Source organism: Hypanus sabinus, chromosome 21 (assembly GCF_030144855.1).
Source record: "Hypanus sabinus isolate sHypSab1 chromosome 21, sHypSab1.hap1, whole genome shotgun sequence".
Classification (NCBI taxonomy): Eukaryota; Metazoa; Chordata; class Chondrichthyes; order Myliobatiformes; family Dasyatidae; genus Hypanus; species Hypanus sabinus.
In genome coordinates this window covers 391843-412587 of record NC_082726.1, presented here as the reverse complement: position 1 = coordinate 412587, position 20745 = coordinate 391843, and the positions used below count along the sequence as shown (strand labels likewise).

At 39.3% G+C, this 20745-nt stretch overlaps 1 protein-coding gene across 2 annotated transcripts in view; it reads right to left on the bottom strand.

Annotated features, from left to right (window-relative positions):
• otud7a (OTU deubiquitinase 7A) overlaps window positions 1-20745 on the bottom strand; it is a 290260-nt gene that overhangs the window by 152977 nt on the left and 116538 nt on the right. For both annotated transcript variants that reach the window (XM_059945829.1, XM_059945827.1), the window contains one exon: window positions 3906-4060. In XM_059945829.1, coding sequence (XP_059801812.1) covers window positions 3906-3990 — 85 coding nt within the window. In that variant the 5' untranslated portion in view covers window positions 3991-4060. The remainder of the gene's footprint in view (window positions 1-3905; window positions 4061-20745) is intronic.

Genomic DNA, 20745 nt, shown 5'->3' with positions numbered 1-20745 from the left:
CTCAACATATTAATGCAATTACAAAGAAGGCTCAACAGTGGTTATATTTCATTAGAAGTTTGAGGAGAATTGGTATGTCACCAAGGACACTCACAAGTTTCTAGATGTACCGTGGAGAGCATTGTAACTGGTTGCATCTGGTATGAAGGGGCCACTGGACAGGATTGGAAAAAGCTGCGGAAAGCTACGAAAATGTGGCATGCTCATCAAGGCCCAGGTAACACTCTAAAAGAGGTGGTACCGGAGGTTGAAGACAAACACTCAGTGCTACCAAATCAGCTTCTTCCCCTCTGCAATCAGATTTCTGAATAGACAATGAACACTACCTCAGTATTTTTTCTTGTTTTTTGCACTATATATAATCCTAATGCAGCAACACTACCAATAAGCAGAATCTTGAATGATATAGCTGCAAAACTGGGTCTGTAGTCAATAGTGAGACAACCATCATAAGGGATCAACCACTTGACTCTGTCCTCACCAATCTACTCATGGCAAATGCTTCTGTTCATGATAGCTTGTTGAAAGTGACAATTTCACAATTGGTACAGACACATAGTTCCTCTTTCACACTGAGGATACTCCCTCTTTTGCTGTATGACACCACTGTCATGCTAAATGGAACATAACTCACAGGAACCTGATGGCTGTAGGGTAATAAGTATTCCTGAATCCGCTGGCGTGGGACACAAGGGCTTCTGTACCTCCTGTGGAAGAAGAGCATATGGCCTGGATGGTGGGGATCTTTGATGATGGTTGCTGCTTTCTTGCTGGCAAAAATGAAGAATGATGAGCTGCGTGCAGAGGCTGAGACTGAAAGGTGGGGATCAGCAGAATTCTACCTCTCTTCTATCTGAAGAGAGTTGGGGTAAAAGCAGAAGTATAGGAAACAGAGATATTAGAGTTGTCACAGCAGAAGAGAGCCTGCGCTTCCTGAGAAAAGAGTACATTTTATTTGTCCTCAAATTGAAGGTCTCATCTTGAGTAAAAGTGAAAGTAAATCCGAAAGGTTTCTACAGTTATATTAAAAGCAAGAGGATAGTGAGGGATAAAATTGGCCCCTTAGAGAATCAGAGTGGTCAGCTATGTGTGGAACCGAAGGAGATGGGAGAGATTTTGAATGATTTCTTCTCTTCGGTATTCACTAAGGAGAAGGATATTGAATTGTCTAAGGTGTGGGAAACAAGTAAGGAAGTTATGGAACCTATGACAATTAAAGAGGTGGAGGTACTGGCGCTTTTAAGAAATTTAAAAGTGGATAAATCTCCGGGTCCTGACAGGATATTTCCCAGGACCTTGAGGGAACTTTGTGTAGAAATAGCAGGAGCTCTGACAGAGATCTTTAATATGTCATTAGAAACGGGGATTGTGCCGGAGGATTGGCGTATTGCTCATGTGGTTCCATTGTTTAAAAAGGGTTCTAGAAGGAAGCCTAGCAATTATAGACCTATCAGTTTGACATCAGTGGTGGGTAAATTAATGGAAAGTATTCTTAGAGATAGTATTTATAATTATCTGAATAGACGGGATCTGATTAGAAGTAGCCAGCATGGATTTGTGCGTGGAAGGTCATGTTTGACAAACCTTATTGAATTTTTTGAAGAAGTTACGAGGAATGTTGACGAGGGTAAAGCAGTGGATGTTGTCTATATGGACTTCAGTAAGGCCTTTGACAAGGTTCCACATGGAAAGTTAGTTAGGAAGGTTCAATCGTTAGGTATTAATATTGAAGTAGTAAAATGTAATCAACAGTGGCTAGATGGGAGATGCCAGAGAGTAGTGGTGGATAATTGTTTATCGGGATGGAGGCCGGTGACTAGCGGGGTGCCTCAGGGATCTGTTTTGGGCCCAATGTTGTTTGTAATATACATAAATGATCTGGATGATGGGGTGGTAAATTGGATTAGTAAGTATGCCGATGATACTAAGGTAGGAGGTGTTGTGGATAATGAGGTGGATTTTCAAAGCTTGCAGGGAGATTTATGCCGGTTAGAAGAATGGGCTGAACGTTGGCAGATGGAGTTTAATGCTGAGAAGTGTGAGGTTCTATATTTTGGCAGGAATAATCCAAATAGAACATACAGAGTAAATGGTAGGGCATTGAGGAATGCAGAGGAACAGAGAGATCTAGGAATAACTGTGCATAGTTCCCTGAAAGTGGAGTCTCATGTAGATAGGGTGGTGAAGAGGGCTTTTGGAATGCTGGCCTTTATAAATCAAAGCATTGAGTACAGAAGTTGGGATGTAATGCTAAAGTTGTACAAGGCATTGGTAAGGCCAAATTTGGAATATTGTGTGCAGTTCTGGTCACCGAATTATAGGAAAGATATCAATAAATTAGAGAGAGTGCAGAGACGATTTACTAGGATGTTACCTGGGTTTCAGCAATTAAGTTACAGAGAAAGGTTGAACAAGTTAGGTCTCTATTCATTGGAGCGTAGAAGGTTGAGGGGGGATTTGATCGAGGTATTTAAAATTTTGAGAGGGATAGATAGAGTTGACGTGAACAGGCTGTTTCCATTGAGAGTAGGGGAGATTCAAACTAGAGGACATGATTTGAGAGTTAGGGGGCAGAAGTTTAAGGGAAACACGAGGGGGTATTTCTTTACTCAAAGAGTGATAGCTGTGTGGAATGAGCTTCCTGTAGAAGTAGTAGAGGCCAGTTCAGTTGTGTCATTTAAGGTAAAATTGGATAGGTATATGGACAGGAAAGGAGTGGAGGGTTATGGGCTGAGTGCGGGTAGGTGGGACTAGGTGAGATTAAGGGTTCGGCACGGACTAGGAGGGCCGAGATGGCCTGTTTCCGTGCTGTGATTGTTATATGGTTATATGAGTACGGATGAAGTAGAGACAGAAGCTGGATGACATCCTTACAAGAGACAAGATGGGAAGAGGGGTAGTCTAGGTAACTGTCGGAGTCAGTTATTTCATAGTAAATACCATGAGACACAGGAATCTAGAAAAGAGTTTCGGACAAGTCCACATGGATTTGATTGTAAAGTGGAAGTTAGTGGCAAAGGTTTTAAAATTGATGAGTTCTGCTCAGGTACAGGAAGAAGCAGTAAATCAGTTATCAATGTAATGAAAAAGAATTGGGGAGTAGTACCAGAGAAAGTTTGGAATAGTATGTGATTTACATAGCCAACAAAAAGACAGGCATAGCTAGAGCTCATGTGCATACCCATGGGTATCTCAGTACATGTAACAATAATAGACCACTTTAATGATTTGGCTTCTTGATAAGCATGTTGCAGGTTTGAGGTGGGTAGCTTTCTTTCATAGAGCAAACTTGACTCAAAGGCGATGACCTCAGAAAGGGTTATGTTATTTTATTCTGCCCATGATATATAACAGCTCCTTCACAGTCTAATTCCCCATGATAGGTGAAAACACTTCCAGCTTTTAATATCATGTTTATGGAAATAATAAAATAACTGTGCCAATCATAGATTAAAAATACTCAATTATGTGAAGCCCCAAACTCATTCTGCCAGCTGACTGAGAAGCTGGCAGGAACTTAGTTAAGGCTTCAGATGCTGGATATACAAAACTACATTCAGATTTCAACATTAATAACACCTTCTTACTGAAATTAAGGATGGAATGAAGAGACAAAACAATTTAGTCCCACATTAACACAAATCCTACCTACTGCTGGAAAAAGCATTTAAAGATCACACCACTCTTACATTTTTATAGAATGTGCACTATTGTTAATGACCTTCTGTATTGCAACATGTTAAACTTAGTTCATTGCCAATCAGAAAGCCATGTTTGAATTTCACAAAGAAGTATCAAGCACTAGAAACAAAATTTAGTATGACAAAATAAAAAAGCACTAAAACATTCAAATATTTTCCACTGAAGATTAGACACTTATATTTGTTCTTCAGTCTTTCACTCACCTTCCAGCAGATCTCTTGCCAGACCAGGTTCTGCCCCTGTGGACCGAACAAAGTCTGACAGGACTGCATCCATGTCAAGAATCATGTGATCATATAGATGCAGTGCCTGCCCCACCACAGAACTGGTTTCAGTCGTCAGGCTTTTAGATACACATCTGTTGAAAACAAAAAGGAAACATGAACAGCCTTTAGGGCAAATAAAAAAGCAAATATGGTATCAAACATTAATCTTATAGGAAGGAGCTCCTGACTATTTTCTAGTGACTGCTGCAGCCAGATGGGGAAGTACAGAATATCTCACGTAATCATTTGCTTGTTTTCTGCTGCTGCAAAGCAATATGAATGCAGCAGATCACTTCTAACAGTTTGTACCATCCAGTAGCTGTGAAAGTAACAGTCTGTGAAAGTAACAGTGTGTGACAATGACTCATACGTTAGGAACCAAAGAATGAAGAAAACAATCTACAACTGCAAACAGTATTAAATGTTATGTTAACATCTGCTCCATTCTGCCAGAATAATTCAGAAAGAAAATTTAAAACCAGTATAAGGATGTCTTTATCACAAAGGCAAAACATAACTGATAATGCAAAGCATTATCAAGCAGCATCTGTAAAGGAAGAGTCAATCTTTCTGGATGATAACCTTACTAAAGGTCATTAATTAAAGGTATATCCTTCCTCTTTACAAAACTGCCTGGTCCAATATATATGACCATGATTTACTGCTTGTGTACCTGCATTACATATTGCTGATGGTTTTCTTCTGTCTAAATGACAATATTTGAAAGTGCTCTTATTTTAAAAACACAAGAAACTAATTCTGAAGTGAAAAGGAACAAGTGATGTAGATGACCCAAAGCAGATTAAATGCTTTCAACTATAATTAATGCACACGATTCATCCTGGACAAGTTAATCATAATCCTTCTTAATTTATAAAATGTACATTTATTGTTTTTAAAGTGATAGAGTTATAGCAAACTACAACACAGAAAAAGGCCCTTCGGCCCATCAAGTCAGTATCAAACCATTTCAATTGCATAATCCCATTGATCTGCGCCTGGACCATAGACCTCCATACCCATACCATCCATGTACTCATCCAAACTTCTCTTAAATGTTGGCAGTTCGATGCAGACCATTTTACTTGCCACGGCAATTCACCTCTGTCCTGATATTCAGTGTCTACATTCCCCCCAGCGCTAACGCTAAGGAGACGCTCTGTGAACTGAACGGGGCTATTAGTGAACTGCAGAACACACACCCTGATGGTCCTTTTATTGTTGATGTTATCGACATCTCCCTGAGCAGCGCCACCATTCCAATGTGCTTCAAGGCACCACCATCGTCCCCGTGCCGAATAAGTCTTCAGAGTCCTGCCTAAATTACTATCGTCCCGTTGCACTTACATCCATCATCAGGAAGTGTTTCGAGAGGCTCGTCATGAGGCATATCAAGACCCTGCTGCCCCCCCTCACTGGACCCCCTGCAGTTTGTGTAATGACACCATTGCCACCACCCTCCACCTGGCCTTAACCCACCTGGACAAAAAAGACACATACGTTCGGATCCTGTTCATAGACTTCAGTTCAGCATTCAACACAATCATCCCTCAGAAACTGATTGGAAAGCTGAGCCTACTGGGCCTGAACAAAAGATGCAAAAGCAGTTCATTCCAATGAGAAGGAAAGATTCAAAGAGGAGGAAGGGGCCACTGTGGTTGACAAAGGAAGTCAGAGATTGTATAGCATTAAAGAAAAAGAAGTATGACAGGGCTAAGATGAGTGGGAATACAGATGATTGGAAAAGTTTTAAGGAACAGCAGATCTTAACTAAAAAAGCAATACGGAGAGAAAAAATCAGGTATGAGCTCAGTCTAGCCAGGAATATAAAAGGGGATAGCAAAAGCTTTTTTAGCTATGTGAAGAGAAAGAAGATAGTTAAGAACAATGTTGGCCTCTTGAAAAATGAATTGGGAGAAATTGTTATGGGAAACAGGGAAATGGCAACAGAATTTAATGCGTACTTTAGATCTGTCTTCACCAGGGAGGACACAAGCAATCTCCCAGATGTATGGATGGGCCAGGGTCATAATATATCAGAGGAATTGAAACAGATTGACATTAGGAAAGAAACTGTGATGAGTAGACTGATAGGACTGAAGGCTAATAAATCCCCGGGTCCAGATGGTCTGCATCCGAGGGTTCTAAAAGAGGTGGCTCAGGAAATTGCGGATGCATTGGTAATCATTTTCCAATGTTCCTTAGATTCAGGATCAGTTCCTGAAGATTGGAGAGTGGCTAATGTTATCCCACTTTTCAATTAGGGAGGGAAGGAGAAAATGGAGAACTATCGCCCTGTTAGCCTAACGTCAGTTGTGGGGAAGATGCTTGAGTCCATTATTAAGGACGAAATAGTGGCATATCTTGATGGCAGTAATAGGATTAGGCCGAGCCAGCATGGATTTACCAAGGGCAAATCATGCTTGACTAATCTGTTGGAGTTTTTTGAGGGTGTAACAAGGATGTTAGACGAGGGTAAGCCAGTGGATGTAGTGTACCTAGATTTTCAGAAGGCATTCAATAAGGTGCCACATAGGAGATTAGTGAGTAAAATCAGAGCTCATGGCATTGGGGGCAGGGTTTCAACATGGATAGAAAACTGGTTGGCAGATAGAAAGCAAAGGGTAGCATTGAATGGGTGTTTCTTGGACTGGCTGGAGGTGACTAGTGGGGTACCACAGGGCTCTGTATTGGGACCACAGCTCTTTACAATTTATGTTAACGATTTAGATGAGGGCATTGAAAACTATATCAGCAAGTTTGCTGACGATACTAAACTGGGTGGCAGTGTGACATGTGAAGAGGACGTTAGGAGAATACAGGGAGACTTGGATAGGCTGGGTGAATGGGCAGATACTTGGCAGATGTCATTCAATGTGAATAAATGTGAAGTTATCCACTTTGGAAGCAGGAACAAGAGGGCAGAGTATTGTCTGAACGGTGTAGAGTTAGGTAAGGGAGAAATGCAAAGAGACCTAGGAGTCCTAGTTCATCAGTCAATGAAGGTGAATGAGCAAGTGCAACAGGCAGTGAAGACGGCAAATGGAATGTTGGCCTTTATTACAAGGGGAATTCAGTACAAGAGCAAGGATGTCCTTTTGCATTTGTACAGGGCCCTGGTGAGACCACACCTGGAATATTGTGTACAGTATTGGTCTCCAGGTTTAAGGAAGGACATTCTGGCAGTTGAGGAAGTGCAGCGTAGAATCACTAGGTTGATTCCTGGGATGGCAGGGCTGTCTTACGCAGAGAGATTGGAGAGATTGGGCTTGTACACACTGGAATTGAGGAGATTGAGAGGGGATCTGTTTGAAACGTTTAAGATAATTAAAGGATTTGATAGGATTGAGGCAGGAAATATGTTCCAGATGTTGGGAGAGTCCAGTACCAGAGGGCATGGATTGAGAATAAGAGGTCAGTTATTTAAAACAGAGTTGAGGAAAAACTTCTTCTCCCATAGAGTTGTGGAGGTGTGGAATGCACTGCCTCGGAAGACGGTGGAGGCCAATTCTCTGGACGCTTTCAAGAAGGAGCTAGATAGATATCTGATGGATAGGGGAATCAAGGGATATGGGGACAAGGCAGGGACTGGGTATTGACAGTGAATGATCAGCCATGATCTCAGAATGGCGGTGCAGACTCGAGGGGCCGAATGGTCTACTTCTGCACCTATTGTCTATTGAACACCTCCCTCTGCAACTGGATCCTAGACTTCCTGACTGGGAGACCTCAGTCAGTCCAAATCGGGAGCAGCAACTCCAACACCCAACAAGGGTTGGGTGCTCAGTCCACTGCTGTTCACTCTGCTGACCCACGACTGTGCTGCAACACACAGCTCGAACCATATTATCAAGTTCGCTGATAACACGACCGTGTTGGGTCTCATCAGCAAGAACCACGTGTCAGCTTACAGAGAGGAGGTGCAGCAGCTAACGGACTGGTGCAGAGCCAACAACCTGTATCTTAATGTGAACAAAACAAAAGAGATGGTTGTTGACTTCAGGAGGGCACGGAGCGACCACTCACCGCTGAACATCGACGGCTCCTCAGTAGAGGGCGTAAAGAGCACCAAATTTCTTGGTGTTCACCTGACGGAGAATCTCACCTGATCCCTCAACACCAGCTCCATAGCAAAGAAAGCCCAGCAACGTCTCTACTTTTTGCGAAGGCTGAGGAAAGTCCATCTCCCACCCCCCATCCTCATCACATTCTACAAGGGTTGTATTGAGAGCATCCTGAGCAGCTGCATCACTGCCTGGTTTGGAAATTGCCACATCTCCATTTTGTAGCATATGGAGTAAGTCACATTCCTAGCAGCTCTCTCTCTTTTAATATATTTTATATCCCACTAACAGATCCTTTTTAGTTTTGATGATTTATTACTTCTACTGAAGGATTTATTATTTGTACTGAAGGATTTACGACTCAATTACAATGGCCAAAAAAAGTCGTTCTGGTATTGAACTGAGAAGCGGAAAGACTTTTCCTGAAATGGAGCGAACGGAACAAACCAAGAAAATGGAGGAATCTGTTACACTAGCAGGAATATTTTCTTCAATATGAGACATGAAATCGGAATTCGGATCACTTAGTATTAAAATTGATAAGCTGGCCGGTTCAAATTGGAAGCTTGAAAAAGCTATTTCTATGATTCAAGACTCTTTGAAAAACTTGGACTCTCAACTTCAAACACTTCAGCAGACTACAACCTGAATTGAGAGTGTACATGATCTATTCAAGCAAACTATTAAAGGTCAAGAAATGAAGATATCTTCGATGGAAAAGAAAATCAATGAAATTACCTCAGAACTATCTAAAACAAAGAAAAGAATGGTTGATTTAGATAGTAGAGAGCGTCGGCAAAATTTGCGTATTCTGGGACTGCCTGAAAATACTGAAGCTGGCAATTTGTTAAAATTCTTTTCAGATATGTTGTACTCACTTTTCAATGAGACTCTTAAAGCTAGCCCCTTAATTGACAGAGCTCACTGAATTCCATTTTCTCGGCGTTCATCCGAATTACAACCTCGAGCAGAAAATTCTTTTCAGATATGTTGTACTCATTTTTCAATGAGACTCTTAAAGCTAGTCCCTTAATTGACAGAGCTCACTGAATTCCATTTTCTCGGTGTTCATCCGAATTACATCCTCGACCAGTTGTACTTTCTTTGCATAATTATACGACTAAAGAAGCTATTCTTCGAGAAGCCAGAAAGAAGCAGAAATTATTCTTTAATTTGACACAGATTCGTATAGTCGAAGATTATCCTCCCGAGATCTTTGCCAAAAGAAAGAAATATCGAGAAGTTATGAGTGAAATGTATAAATTAGATTTAAATCCCTCCCTCCGCTTTCCAGCAAAACTGATAATTTTTCCTGAAAAATCTCAATCATTGAGAACCTACTCTCCTCAGGAGGGATGGGCGTATATTAAAAACCTTAAAGTGAAGCCTACTGAATAAAATATTAAAGTTATTCCAATTACTCAATAGGCAATTTTGAAGTATTTGCTGTATGAGTTGTTTATGGAGCTTCTGAGTTAAGTACATTCTATACCTTTTCATTCTTTGGTATGGGATGTGGCTGATTTAATTTTTTTTACCTTATTAATAATTAGTTCATATATAATTGTCTTGTAGGGAACCTTTACAGTATTGTACTTTAATGCTCCGTGTAAGACCTGTTCTTCTTCCAGATAAAGAATATTGTTTGTAATATTATTTGTTCGGATTTATTCCTTTTTCTGAATATGTGTTTAAGCTACTTTAACTGATTCTAAGATGGCCGTTGTTGATTATGTTTTTATTAATGTTAGACATAACATTATAGTAGTTGAATTCTGTTTGTGCTGTTTATTATGGCTATTTTCCGTGGGATTTTTGCTTTAGTTTTATTATACAGAGCTGCAAGATGGAGAATAGGATCAAGGGTTATTAGTCAGCATGGGACCAGCCTATTGGTTCTTTAGTTTCTATCTTTTGGGAGGCGGGGGGGGGGAGGGGTCTATTAGAGTAAGTTTTTTTCTTGATTGGGCAGTTCTTTTGATGGATTTCTCTTTCGTAAATACGTCATTCCTTCTAGTTGTACCCGCGCTTTTTGGTTTAATCTGTACTTGCGTAACATTTCTTTTATATAATATTAAATTCAATTTTAAACATGGATGTTAATAAAATCAATATATCTTGGAATTGAAATGGTGTCAATCGCCCCATTAAGCGTAAAAAGATTTTTAAGAAATTAAAAACACAATGCAGATATTAATTTTGCACAAGAAAATCATATACAAAAACAGGATGAGGACAGGTTTTTTCACTTCTGGAAAGGACCTCTATTTCACTCACTGTCGGATAGTAAAATAAGAGGCGTTTCTATATTTCTTAGTCCCAAAATCCCTTTTGTACACTTTAATACTACTACTGATTTGATTGGAAGATATTTAATTGTTACTGGTTTATTATGCGAGCAAAAGGTAGCTCTGGTATGTGTACATTATCTACCTAATGTAGATAATTCAGATTTTTTTAAGAAACTTTTTTCAGAGTTACCGAATCTCAATGAATATAAGCTGATCATGGGTGGTGACTTTAATTGTTGCTTAAATTCGGCGGTTGACAGGTCATCAACCAATCTGTCACTTCCTAATAAAGCAACAGCTTGTATTAACTCTTTTTTAATTAGAATATGGCCTTATTGATATTTGGAGATATAAACACCCCAATGATAAAGCTTTCTCTTTTCTCTCACACGTCCATCACAAGTATTCTCGAATTGATTACTTTTTTTTAGATACACGTCTGTTAAACTCCATTGTTGAATGTGCATATGACATCATTGTGTTCTCAGATCACGCACCTTTAAAGTTAACCCTTGAGCTTTCAGATAGATTTTTGAAAATCTCCAGTGGAGATTGAACCACGTATTGTTACAGGATCCAGCTTTTGTTAAGTTTATTAAGGAGTAAATTTCTATATTTTTTGAATTTAATACAACTGAAGGAATGTCAAATCTGGTTATATGAGACACCTTGAAATCTTTTCTTAGGGGATAGATAATCTCATATTCAGCAGCCTTGAGAAAGAAAACTAAAGCGGAATTGTCAGTGCTTATTAATAAAATTAAACAGATAGATAAAGTGTATTCAGTTAAACCTACTGAAGACCTATATAAAGAAAGGGTCGAACTTCAATCACAGTATGATTTACTTCTGATCTTTCCCATCGAACAGCAAATTTTTAAATCTAAAAGTTTATTTTATATACATGGGGAAAAATCTGCTAAACTTTTAGCAGGTCAGTTAAAGGCTGGGCTGGTCAGAAGACAGATTTTAAAAATTCGCCGACCAGATAAAACAGAAACTTTAGATCCTTATGAAATTATTAAGATATTTATGGACTTTTATTCTAATCTTTATAAATCTGAATTCTCTGATAGTACTATTACTATGAATAGAGTTTTGCAAAGATTAAACATACCTCAAATTTCAATTCAAGATGTTGATATGTTAGATGCACCTATTAAACAAGAGGAGATAGCCAAGGCTATATCCTCTATGCAATTAGGTAAAGCTCCAGGACCTGATGGTTACATGGTAGAATTTTACAAGACTTTTCATGAAATGCTTATACCACATCTTCATCAAATGTTTACCGATTCTACATCCTCTGGGAACCTTCCTAAAACTTTTTATGAGGCACTAATTTCATTGATTCCAAAAAAAGGAAAAGACCCACTGGAATGTGTATGCTATAGACCTATTTCTTTACTGAATGTAGATTTTAAAATTTTCTCTAAGATTCTAGCAAATAGGCTTGAGAATATCTTGCCTAATGTTATCTCAAACGATCAAACAGGATTTATAAAAAATAGGTACTCACATTTTGATATTTGAAGATTGTTAAATATCATTTATTCCCCCTCAGCCAAAGTATCTGAATGTATTATATCTTTGGATGCAGATAAAGCCTTTGATAGGGTGGAGAGGCCTTATCTATTTCAGGTTTTTAAGAGGTTTAATTTTGGTCCAGGATTTATTTCCTGGATTAAATTGATTTATCATGCCCCGGTAGCTATGGTTCTAACTAATAATCAAAAGTCTCCTTATTTTTTTCAGGGTTGTCCCCTTAGTCCTTTATTATTTAATTTGGCTTTAGAACCACTTGCTATTGCTCTTAGGGATTCTAATTCTGCGCAGGGTATTAGGAGAGGAGATAAATTACATTAGGTTTCATTATACGCGGATGATTTATTAGTTTACATTTCAAATCCTAGGAAATCTATTCCTTTTATGTTATCTACATTTATGGAATTTGGTATTTTTTTCCGGATATAAACTTAATTTACATAAAAGTGAATTATTTCCTATTAATAATTATTCTGATTATGATCAAATACCTTTTAATATTGCCAAAAACCATTTTACTTACCTTGGTATCAAAATTACTAAAGATTTTAAAGGCCTATATAGGTATAATTTCTTCCCTTTAGTTGAATATACTCAACAGGCACTTTCTAAATGGTCACCTATGTCGATGTCATTGATAGGTCGAATGAATGCTATAAAAATGGTTATTCTACTGAAATTTTTATACATATTTCAAGCAGTTCCCTCTTTTGTTCCAAAAACATTTTTTGATAAAATAGATTCTCTGATTTTGTATTATGTTTGGAATAATAAAAGCTTTAGAGTGAATAAACTTTTATTGCAAAAATCAAAAAATGATGGAGGACTGGCTTTATCAAACTTTAGATTTTATTATCGGGCAATTAATATTCATTATATTACTTTTTGAATTTATGATATAGATGACCAAGATCGCCCTTCATGGTTACAGCTGGAGGAAAATTCAGTAATGGGGTTTTTGTTAGCTTCTTTATAAGGAGCTCCTCTTCCGTTTTCGCTCTCCAGAATAGATAGACAAGCTCTCAACCCTATTGTTAAACATACTTTAAAAATTTGGTTTCAATTTCGTAGATTTTTTGAATTAAATGATTTTCTACTTTCTAGTAATATATAACCATATAACAATCACAGCACGGAAACAGGCCATCTCGGCCCTCCTAGTCCGTGCCGAACTCTTAATCTCACCTAGTCCCACCTGCCCGCACTCAGCCCATAACCCTCCACTCCTTTCCTGTCCATATACCTATCCAATTTTACCTTAAATGACACAACTGAACTGGCCTCTACTACTTCTACAGGAAGCTCATTCCACACAGCTATCACTCTCTGAATAAGGAAATACCCCCTCGTGTTTCCCTTAAACTTCTGTCCCCCAACTCTCAAATCATGTCCTCTCATTTGAATCTCCCCTACTCTCAATGGAAACAGCCTATTCATGTCAACTCTATCTATCCCTCTCAAAATTTTAAATACCTCGATCAAATCCCCCCTCAACCTTCTACGCTCCAATGAATAGAGACCTAACTTAACATCCTAGTAAATCGTTTCTGCACTCTCTCTAATTTAATGATATCTTTCCTATAATTCGGTGACCAGAACTGTACACAATATTCCAAATTTGGCCTTACCAATGCCTTGTACAATATTTATTCTAATTTCTTTTTTAAACCATCAACTTTGGATAAAGCTTTTTTAACATGGAAAATTAAGGGAATAAAAACTTTTTTAGATTTGTTTTTACAAGACTGTTTAATGCCTTTTTCACAGTTAATGGAGAAATATGATATCCCTAATACACATTTTTTCAGATATTTACAGGTTAGGAATTTTTTACGTGATTTTTTACCAAATTACCCCTCCGCCTGCTCTTTAAATTTGGCTTATGCTATTTTTCAGTTTAAACCTTTTCAAAAACGATTAATAGCTATCATTATAAACAGTTAATAAATGCTCGCTTGTCGCCTAATGATAGGGTTCAACGCATCTGGGAAGTAGAACTTCAACATTCACTTTCAGATAATCAATGGAGTAAAATTTATTATTTAGTCAATAATTCACCTATCTGCGCAAGCCATAACTTAATTCAGTTTAAGATAGTACATAGGGCCCATATGTCCAAAGATAAATTGGCGCATATTTTTCCTAATATAAGCCCTATTTGTGACAGATGTAACGCAGAAGTAGCTACTCTAACTCATATGTTTTGGTCATGTGTAAGTTTAAATAATTTTTGGAGAGATGTTTTTGGAATATTATCTAAAGCTATAGATGTGGATGTTCAACCTAATCTACTTACTGCAATTTTTGGGATTATTCCAGAGGAAGCAAGCAAAGTGTCTGCTTCCACCCAACATGTGATAGCTTTTTCAACTTTACTGGCTAGGAGAGCTATTTTGCTACACTGGAAAGAATCTAACCCACCTACTGTTTTTTATTGGCTCTCCTCCATTATGTCATGTCTAAGCTTGGAGAAAATTAGAAGCCGGACATTTGATACATCCTTTAATTTTGAACAAGTCTGGCGACCCTTTATTCAATATTTTCTCATGATTTAATTTATTTTTATTTATTTATTTTTCTTTATTCTCTTTGGAGAAAATCCTTATCCATGAAGGTTCGGAGATGACTGGAAGGATGTTTTTTTTCTCTCTCTTTTTTAAAAATTTTATCCTCAATTGGACTGCCCAATCTTTCTTTTTCTTTCTTTTTTTCTTTCTCTTTTTTTGTTTCAGTTTAGTTAGTGGGGTTTTTTTTCCTTTATCAATAAAATTTCCAATCTATTTTTAGATATGAGGAGTTGTAGTTATTTTTGACCGTTGTAAATATAACAGCATATTTTACCTATTTGATTTTGACATTATATGCTTTGTTTTTTATTATTGCTGTTTATATGTCTTTTATATTATCTGTTTGCTAAACTCCTCCTCTGATTTGTATATTCTTTATTTGAAAATCAATAAAAAGATTGAAAAATGAAATGAAATGGAAATTGCACCATCTTGGATTGCAAGACCCTGTAGCGGATAGCGAGGTCAGCTGAGAAGATCATTGGGGTCTCACTTCCTGTCATCACGGACATTTACACTACATGCTGCATCCGCAAAGGAAACAGCATTATGAAGGACCCCATGCACCCCTCATACAATCTCTTCTCCCTCCTGCCATCTGGGAAAAGGCTCCGAAGCATTCAGGCTCTCATGACCAGACGATATAACAGTTTCTTCCCCCAAGCTATCAGACTCCTCAATACCTGAAGCCTGGACTGACACCTTGCCCTACTGTCCTGTTTATTATTTGTTGTAATGCCTGCACTGTTTTTGTGCACTTTATGCAGTCCAGTGTAGGTCTGTGGTCTAGTGTAGCTTTCTCTGTGTTTTTTTTTATTATTACATAGTTCAGTCTAGTTTTTTTGTACTGTGTCATGTAACACCATGGTCCTGAAAAATATTGTATCATTTTTACTATGCACTGTACCAGCAGTTATGGTCAAAATGACAATAAAAGTTGACTTGACGACTTGACTTGAAATCAAAATCACCACCACCACTTGTGATGCAGCAGAATCCACACTCTCATCTCCCTCTGAATGAAGAAGTTTCCCTTCATGTTCCCCTTAAAAATTTCACCTTTCACCCTTAAACCATAACCTCTAGTTGTAGTCTCACCTAAGCTCAGTGGAAACAGCCTACTTGCATTTACCCTGTGAGGCAAAGCAGCAGAAAGGTCATACGGATTACAGAGGAGGAAGTGTTGTCTTGAGGAAAATTAGTCTGGACAAACCCTTAGGGCCTGACAAGGTGTCCCCTCAGGGAGACAAGTACAGAAACTGAATGGACCCAGCAGAGATATTTCAATCATCCTTAGCAACAGGTGAGGTACCAGATGACTGGAGGACAGCGAATATTGTTCCACTGTTTAAGAAAGGCTCTAAATTTAAACCAAGAAATTATAGGATGACGAGCGTGATATCAGTAGATGAAAAGTTATTGGGAGGAATTCTAAGGGACTGAACTTACGAGTATTCGGATAGATAGGGACTGATTAGGAATAGTCTGCTCAGCTTTGTGTCTAACCAATCTTATGGAGTTTTTCAAGGAAGTTATTGAGAAAATTGAAAAAAGCAAGGCAGTAGAGTTGTCTACTTGGACTTTCAGCAAGGTATTTGACAAAGTCTCTCTTGACAAGGTCAGTCAAGAAGGTTCAGTTGCTTGGCATTCAAGATAAGGTAGTAAACCTGATTAGACATTGTCTTTGCGGAAGAAGCCAGAGAGTGGTAGTAGATGGTTGCCTTTCTAACTGGACACCTGTGACCAGTGGAGTGCCACAGGGATCAGTGCTGGGACCATAGTTGTTTATCATCTATATCAACGATTTGGATGATAATGTGGTTAACTGAATCAGCAAGTTTTGGGATGACACCAAGATTAGAGGTGTAATCAACATGTACAAAACGGATGCTGCCCGACCTGTTGAGTTCATCCAGCTTTTGTACGTGTTGATTTGACCACAGCATCTGCAGTGTACTTTGTGTTTAAGATTAGAGGTGTAGTGGATAGCAAGGAAGACTGTGAAAGCTTGCAGCAGAATCTGAACCAGGTAGAAAAATGGGTTGAAAAATAGCAGATGGAATTTAATGCAGAAAAGTGTGAAGTGTTGTATTTTGGGAGGGTACTGAATGGTAGGACATTGAGGGGTGCTGTAGAACAAAGGGATCTGGGAATAAAGGTCCATAACTGAAAGTGGTGTCATGGGTAGATCGGGTCATAAAGCAAACTTTTGGCACATTAGCCTTCATAGATCAAACTATTGAGTACAGGAGTTGGGATGTTATGTTGAAATTATATAAGACATTGGTGAGGCCTTACTTGGAGTATCGTGTGCAGTTTTGGTACAGGAAAGATGTAAATAAGGTCTGTCTGCCAAGTAAATCATTTGTTATGAGCTGTGTCTTAATGGCATGGGTGATCATGGTCTTCACATGATTATGATTGTTTTAGGCAATTTTTTTTCAGAAATAGTTTGCTATTGCCTACTTTTTATTTATTTTCTGGCCCTTCAAACTACATAGCCTAGCTTCCCACTAACTTAACCCTAACCTATCCAAGGGACAATTTATAATGACGAACTAACCAACTAACCAGTATGTCTTCGGACTGTAGGTAGAAACCGGAGCATCCAGAGTGATGGGAAAAATGTACAAACTTCTTACAGACAGCAGCAAGAAATGAACCCGGATTGCTGTTACTGTAAAGCGTTGTGCTCACCACTAAGGTTAGGGGTGAAGGAGACAGTGCAGAGTACCCCTCCACAACAGGTATATCACTTTGTATACTGTTGGGGGTGTCGACCTAACACAGGGAAGTCACAGTGGTCTCTGGCACTGAGAAAAAAGGCACATTGTGATCATAGGGGATTTGTTAGTTGGAGGGACAGGCAGGAGGTTCTGTGGGTGAGAACGAGATTCCAGGATGGTATGTTGCCTCCCAACTGCCAGTGTTACATACCCGTGACACGTGACAGTGGTGTTGAAGCTATACTCGACTTAAGGTAGTGGTCTTGTGATGGTGGAGTGACGTCATTTTCCCGCCAGTAGAGGTCATGTGACAGGTTTTTTTTTAAACAGGGTATAAAAGGAGGACCCCTCCCTGTGAGGAGGGGCAGTTCGTGGCTGGATTTGCCATTTTGACTTCATGCCACTGCGTGGTCCAATATTATGACGCAGTTTGATTGAAAGATGGAGTTTTATTTAATGCCTAAAGTTTAAAAGGTCATTGCCGGCAGTTTCTTTATAACACTGCCAGTTAAAAATCAGTGGAGAGTGAAGATCAGAATTCGGGAGCTAAAAGATCGAGGAAAGTCGATTTTGACGGTGAAACAGGTTCGACCTTGTTTGATCCTCATTCGGAAGAAATTCGTTGGCTGTCCCCGTGTTAATCCCTGCAAAACAGCAGAGAGGATTGGGAACAGTTTTGTCAAGGAAAAGTCAATGCCTTTAAGCCATATCATTTCCATCTTCGTAAATTCTCCGTGGGAAAAGTATAATTCGACTGGGAACCACAACAACACAACGTGAAAGAGAATTTAAATCGTTTAAAAAGTCTCTCCTTTAATGGACTGTAAGCATTTTGAACTTTTGCAGTACTACTTTGAAGAACTTTTTTTTTCAACATCGCTTTAAGAACTGTTTAAGCTTCATTGCTTTAAGAACGGTTTAAGCTGCCGCACAGCAGCTGATTTCCGGTTACATTAGTGGTTTGTTTACTTTTGGGGGTTTGTTTTTCAGTGTTTAATAAATGTTTTGTTTGTTATAAAAACCCTGCCTCACTCATATATTTATTGTTGCTGAATCCGTAACACCGGGACCTAGGACATGTCATATTGAGCCCTCTGCATTCTAGGAGGGAGAACAGCCAGAGGTTGTGGTCCATGTTGTTGCCAATGAAGTAGGACAAGTAACGAGATTCTGCATAGGAAGTTAGGTGTTAAAGGACAGGACCTCCAAGGTTGTGATCTCAGGACTGCTACCCGTGTCATGTGCTAGTGAGGCCAGAACTAGGGAGATTATACAATTTAGTACGTGGCTAAGGAGCTGGTGTAGGATGGAAGGCATAAGGTTTTTGGATCGGGTTAGTTTCACCATTATGGGAAACTAACCCTATCAGCCATATAGCACAGACGTTCTCCGTATGGGAATCCACCCCAAGCAGTAGTACACGGCTGATGTTGTGTACTTGGATTTTCCAAAGGAATTTGACATAGTGCCACATGTGAGGCTGCTTAACAAGCTACAAGCCCATGGTTTTACAGGAAAGATTCTAGTATGGACAAGCAGCGGCTGATTGGCATAAGGCAAAGGATGGGAATAAAAGGAGCCGTTTCTGGTTGCTGCCAGTGACCAGCGGTGTTCCACAGGGGTCTGTGTTGAGATCACTTATTTGTCCATAATATATCAATGGAATTGAAGGCTTTATTACAAAGTCTGCAGATGATATGAAGACAGGTGGGTTGGCAGGTAGTTTTGAGTAAGTAGAGAAGTTACAGAAGGAATTAGACAAATTAGGAGAATGTGCAAAGAAATGGCAAAAGGAATACTTTGTTGGAAAGTGTACGAACACAAACTTTGGTAGAAGAAATGAAAGGGTTGAGTATTTTCTAAATGGAGAGAAAATACAAAAAACTGAGACACAAAAAGACTTGGGAGTCCTTGTGCAGGATTTTCTGAAAATGAATTTGCAGGTTGAGTCTGTGATGAGGAAGGGAAATGTAATGTTATCATTTATTGCAGGAGGGTTAGAATATTAAAGCAAGGATATAATGTTGAGACTTTATAAAGCACTGGTGAGGCCTCACTTGGAGTATTAGGCCTCTTATCTTAGAAAGGATGTGCTGAAACTGGAGATGATTCAAAGGAGGTTCACGAAAATGATTCCAGGATTAAACGGCTTGTCCTATGAAAAGCGTTTGATGGCTCTGGGTCTGTATTCACTAGTATTCCGAAGAATAAGAGTAACCTAATTGAAACCTATCGAATGGTGAAAGACCATCATAGAGCAGATGTGGAGAGAAGTCTAAGACCAGAGGACGCTGCCTCAGAACATAGGGATGTCCATCTGCCACGAGACGAGTTCTTCAGTCTGTCTTGACTGAGCCCTGCCTTGACAATCTCCCTAACTAATAACGCCACCCTTTCCCCTTCAATCCCTCCCACTCTATCACATCTAAAACAATGGAACCCCATAATATTGAGCTACCAGTCCTGCCCCTAATGCAACCAAGTCTCACTAATAGCTACAATATCATAATTCCATGTTTGATCCATGCACTCTGCTTATCTGCTTTTCCTACAATACGTCTTGCATTGGAATATATGCTGCTCAGAACACTAGTTGGACCATGCTCAACCATTTTATTCCTGATTTTATCTGAGGTCTTAACAACATCTCCTCCATTACCACTCCACTATCTGTTCTGGCATTCTGCTTCCATTCACCTGCAACTATAGATTAACCCATCCCAGTGCAATACTAGCAAACCTTCCCATAAGACATAGGAGCAGAATTAGGCAATTCAGCCCATTGAGTCTGCTCTGCCATTTCATCATGGCTGATCCCAGATTCAGCTCAGCCCCATACACCTCCCTTCTTGCCGTATCCTTTGATGCCATGACTGAACAGGAAACGAACAACTTTTGCCTTATGAACAGGAAAGGAATGGAGGGTTATGGGCTGAGTGCAGGTCAGTGGGACTAGGTGAGAGTAAGCGTTCAGCATGGACTAGAAGGGCCGAGATGTCCTGTTTCTGTGCTATAATTGTTATATGGTTATAAATATACAGATGGACTTCACTTCCACTGTTGTCTGTGGCAGAGCATTCCAGATTTACTAATTTCTGGCAAAAAAAAATCCTCCTTACCTCTGTTCTAAAGGGTCGTCCCCTCAATGTAAATCACTGACAAACAATGTGAAAAGCAGCGGTCCTAATATTGACCCCTAAGGGACACCACTAGTCACTGGTAGTCAACCAGAAAAGACTCCATTTATTCCAGCTCACTACCTTTTGCCTGTCAGCCATTCTGTTATCCCTACCAGTATCTTTCCTGTTCCACCTGCCCCAGAAGAGGTCCCAGTTATCCAGAAATCTGAATCCCTGCCCCTTGCTCCAATTCTTCAGCCATGCACTTACCTGCCACCTCATTCTCTCCCTATCCTCACTGTCGCGTGGCACAGGCAGCAATCCCGAGATTACTACCCTTGAGGTCCAGCTTCTCAGCTTCCTTCTTAAACTTCCAATATTCTTTTTTCAAAACCTCTTCCCTCTTTCTTCCTATGTCATTGGTATCAATATGTACTACATCTTTTGGTTGGTCACTCTCCCTTC